The sequence below is a fragment of the Triticum dicoccoides genome, chromosome 3A (assembly GCF_002162155.2).
Source record: "Triticum dicoccoides isolate Atlit2015 ecotype Zavitan chromosome 3A, WEW_v2.0, whole genome shotgun sequence".
NCBI classification, from domain to species: Eukaryota; Viridiplantae; Streptophyta; class Magnoliopsida; order Poales; family Poaceae; genus Triticum; species Triticum dicoccoides.
Window position 1 is genome coordinate 45,198,513 of NC_041384.1, and position 4,097 is coordinate 45,202,609.

Genomic DNA, 4,097 nt, shown 5'->3' on the forward strand with positions numbered 1-4,097 from the left:
GTAAGTGCTTGAATAGAGTTATTTCCATGTTTTATTTTTAGGGATCCTCTGTGTATTCATCATGGTATACCTATTTTTTTAGTTGTTATTGTATAGCAATTGAGTGTTCTTGATCAATATTAGGATAAATAGGGTTTGTTTCATTCAGCAGCGCATAGAAATCTATTTTTTGTGTCTTGGTTATTGCTATAGACATGGTGTGCCCCCTTTAGGTTCAGCACAACGACAATATTTTCTTCTTACAAAAACAGTAGAAATCCTCTACTACAACTTTTATGGTAAAAATAATATTTACATTAAGAGCCAACTACAACAAAAAGGTTGTGACCAATCAGAAAATTGTCCTGCATAATTTTGAAGCCATACACCACACCAAATAATTCCATACATGTGGGCACATCGTTCTACAAAAAATCAGCATGCTCTTTGTGTAGCGGTTGGCATGAAAGTCCTATTGATGTATGGTTATGTTCAGTACATTGCGTGTGTGAAACATCATTAATGTACAATATTTCACTAGGTTACTTGAAGTGTCCACCATACAAAATTATGTGAACACATGTAAGCCTCCCACTTATATTATGCAGCAGATGTGGATGTGGATGGGGTTTAGGGTTCAGTTACGGCTGTCTTAGTGGAATAATTCTGCTACTTTATAAGACGTGGATGGTGGTGGCGGATCAGCACAAACACGACGGGAGGGGATCAGGGCGGTTGGCATGGGACTTCGACTGTCTATGGGGAAGTACGGTATGAAGGAGAGAGGGTGCCATGGTGAAGGTGAGGTGCGCCATCCGGTTTTAAAGGAGGGGGTCCAGTGAGAAATGTCCGGTTACGACGTGAAACTAAGCAGGAAGGGGAGGGTAGTGCAGAAAAAAGGAAGGCTGCGTCATGGGGTGGTTTTTTTTTTGTGTTGGGCATGTGTGTTGGAGATAACATGTCGGATAGTTCGGACAACCACATTTTTTCTCCACATATGATTTGGATTTGAGAAACCCGGACTGTACAGACGATTGAATTTTGGGTAGTCTGCTTGGCTCCTGTTTGATGTCCGAAAATGCCTGAAAGTATGAGGGAGAAATGAGTTTTGATCTTTGAGACGATCTTAATCATTTATTTGATTCATTTATATTACATTAATGATAGCCCATAGCAATGCACGGGCATTCTACTAATAATCTTTGGACCTCAATAAGTCCCGAACGTTCAGAATTTAAGCATGCTAATCTGAACTTTTTTCATGACAACTTTAATCAAGGCGTTGTTGACAAAACATGGCAATTTTCTGACAAAAAATCGAACTGAAATAAAATTGTCATGTGTTAACAACTAAAGTTGCCACCTCGCAGCAACTAAAGTTGCCATCAAAAAACGTTCGGGGTGACATGCTTAAATTCCGAACGTTCGGGATTTATTTATTCCATAATCTTTTCCTTCCCCTTATATACACAAAACGAGCGACACATGCATCCACGTACGGACCATGCAAAAAAAGAAATAGACATACACGTACTGCGTACATATGCGACCATACCGACTTGGATTCGCTGACCCTGTATGCTGTTACTTGTCCCTGGGCACCCAGCAGCAGTGCAAACCGTAGGGCAGCCCATAGGGGAAGTTGGCCCGGGCGATCTCCTTGAACGTCTTGGCGTCCAGCACCAGCGCGTAGCCCGACCCGTCCTTGGCGCTCACCATGGATATGGCCACGCCTACATCACAATTCCGCAACCCAAATCAGATGAGTACATACGAATACGGAGGACAAAGAAAACTGAACTAACCGTCGTCTTCCTCGACGGCACCCGGGCGGGGCACGAAGTAGGGCTCGGACGGCACGGCGCCCTCCTCGTACCAGCTCTTGGCCGTCTTCTCCACCAGGTCGATCTTCGTGAGCGTGTTGGGGAAGTTGCACGGCCGGCGCGCGCCGCAGGCGTAGGTGTAGCGGTACTCCTTGCCGAGGTGGGCCGGGTTGATGCTGCACATGTCCATGCCGCGGCCGTGCTCCTCCGGGTCCAGCGCCGCCTCCAGCTCGCCGAATGGGCTGCCGTCCAGCGGGATCCTGAACCGCCCCACCCTGCACGTACGTCCATGATTACATGCATCAAGAATCAAGATCCGCACGGTGGGGGCGTACGTTCTGGTAGGAGAATCTTGTCTCGTAGTAATACCTGGCGTCGGTGAGGACATCCTCGCCGGTAAAGCTCCGTAGATTGTGGAGACGGAGATTGTCGAGGATGGAGGTGTTGGCGTTGTGCTCGCAGCAGTCGGCGATGATCGCCGTCACGCGGCCCTCCTCGTCCTTCTCCTCGTACGCGTTGATGAAGTGGAACGTCACGAACGGCGGCACCTCCACGCTCGCCACCTTTTTAAAATTAGTCTATCAGAAACCCAAATCGAACGGCTAGCAAGTACGACGACGCATGCATAAACTATACTCCTAGTAAAACAAAGAAAAAGGGTGTGGCTAGTTCTTAGCTAATGGGCTAAGATTTAATCTAGTTAGTCTCAGTCAAGTGACATAACATGTAAGAAAAAATAATATAAAATATAAAATATAAGCATGAATCTTAATGTAAGATCTCAAGCATATAGCACCGATTAAGATTTAAAAAAAATGAAAAGTAAAAACAACTTACGATGTTGCCGCTGGCCTTGCACATGACGTGCATGTAGCTCCCCGAATCTGGGTACCACTGGAACTTGTACAGTGGTGTGGGCTCGGCGCGGAGGAGGTTGGCCGCGCAGTACCGCAGCGGCATCTCCGGCACGACCACGTAGTTCTCGGTGATGGGGAATGAGTGCACCCACCCGGGAGCGGGACCGCCGCGGCAGTCCACCCAGCCCACGAACTGCCTCTCGTTGCTCCCGGCGTCCATTCTCGCCACCACGTAGCCTGGCCGGATCAGGTCCGGGATCAGCGTCCAGAACTCGGTGTCGGTGACGATTGGGTGCGCCGAGTGGATCAGGCCGCCCAGCTTGTCCTCATACTCGAACTTATTCACCGTGTCCAGCGTGTCCGGGTCGACGATGATGGAGCCCTTGACGGTCTCCGTGAGGCAGAGCACGCGGCCGTCGCCGAGCCTGACAACACCGGTGTTAGAGTTGTCGGTGAGGGAGGACCCCGAGAAGAGGCTCGCGAGCTGCCCGATGAAGGACGTGAAGCTGTCCGGCTTGGGCACCTCCGAGAACTCGCGGTAGCAGAGCTTCCCGTGCTCGCGCGCCGCCTTGTACGCCTCCGACTCGATCTGCCGGTGCGCGCCCACGGCGTGCCCGTCGCGGAACGAGACGCGCACAAGCGTCGCGTAGCCGTCGAACAGGTGGCGGAAGCCGTAGTCCCCGAGGTCCCATAGGCCCGGGCCGTTCCTCAGGTACGTGCCATCCTGCGCAACAGAGAGAGTGCATATAAATTTCTCCAAAAAAAAAGAGTGCATATACTACCCGGTCAATTCTTGTGGTGCAAGGAACAAATCTGTCCAACTTATAATTTATCAATAACGTAAATTACAGCTTATCTAACCATGGGCTGATAATTGCTAAGATGAGTAGCTGGACCATAACAATCACAGCTTAGTCACAAGTCGCGCATACATGTTTGTATAACCGTATTATAGTGCAACATATACCTGCTGATTTAACACCACCAACCCACATTTTTAATACTGCATATGCATTAACGAATGTGGGCAAGAAATTGGCACAGAGAGAACCACTATTTGTTAAGTTGTGATCCAAATGCCTATAAAGGCTAACTTGAGCGGAATGGAGGCCCGTCGCCGTGAGGCTTGGGCCATAGTGGATCAATTTCGGTATGGATCAGTTTTGACTTGGGTCACCATTACTATATATATATCCTTTGTAAGCTGCCGCACGGGATAAGATCATTGTTGTAAATCTCGGCCGTTTGTAACCTCTCCCGATATAGCAAAGTTTTGCTGGCTTTGGCGCGCGTGGTTTTTCCCCCTTCGCATTAGAGGGGTTTTCCACGTTAAAATCTTGTGTTCCTTTGTGATTATTTGATCCTTTTCATTCTCTATTCCTTGTTGTATCTCTATCAAAGAGAACCACTGTTTCTAGTGTCGTGGTGCCGTTTGGTT

At 48.5% G+C, this 4,097-nt stretch overlaps 1 protein-coding gene across 1 annotated transcript in view; it reads right to left on the reverse strand.

Annotated features, from left to right (window-relative positions):
* Positions 1-1,563: 1,563 nt before the first annotated feature.
* Positions 1,564-4,097, reverse strand: part of LOC119271875 (carotenoid cleavage dioxygenase 8 homolog B, chloroplastic-like) — a 3,877-nt gene continuing 1,343 nt past the window's right edge. Inside the window, exons 2-5 of the mRNA XM_037553528.1 lie at positions 2,640-3,383; positions 2,172-2,365; positions 1,785-2,077; positions 1,564-1,712 (exon numbers count right to left, since the gene is read on the reverse strand). Coding sequence (XP_037409425.1) covers positions 1,564-1,712; positions 1,785-2,077; positions 2,172-2,365; positions 2,640-3,383 — 1,380 coding nt within the window. The remainder of the gene's footprint in view (positions 1,713-1,784; positions 2,078-2,171; positions 2,366-2,639; positions 3,384-4,097) is intronic.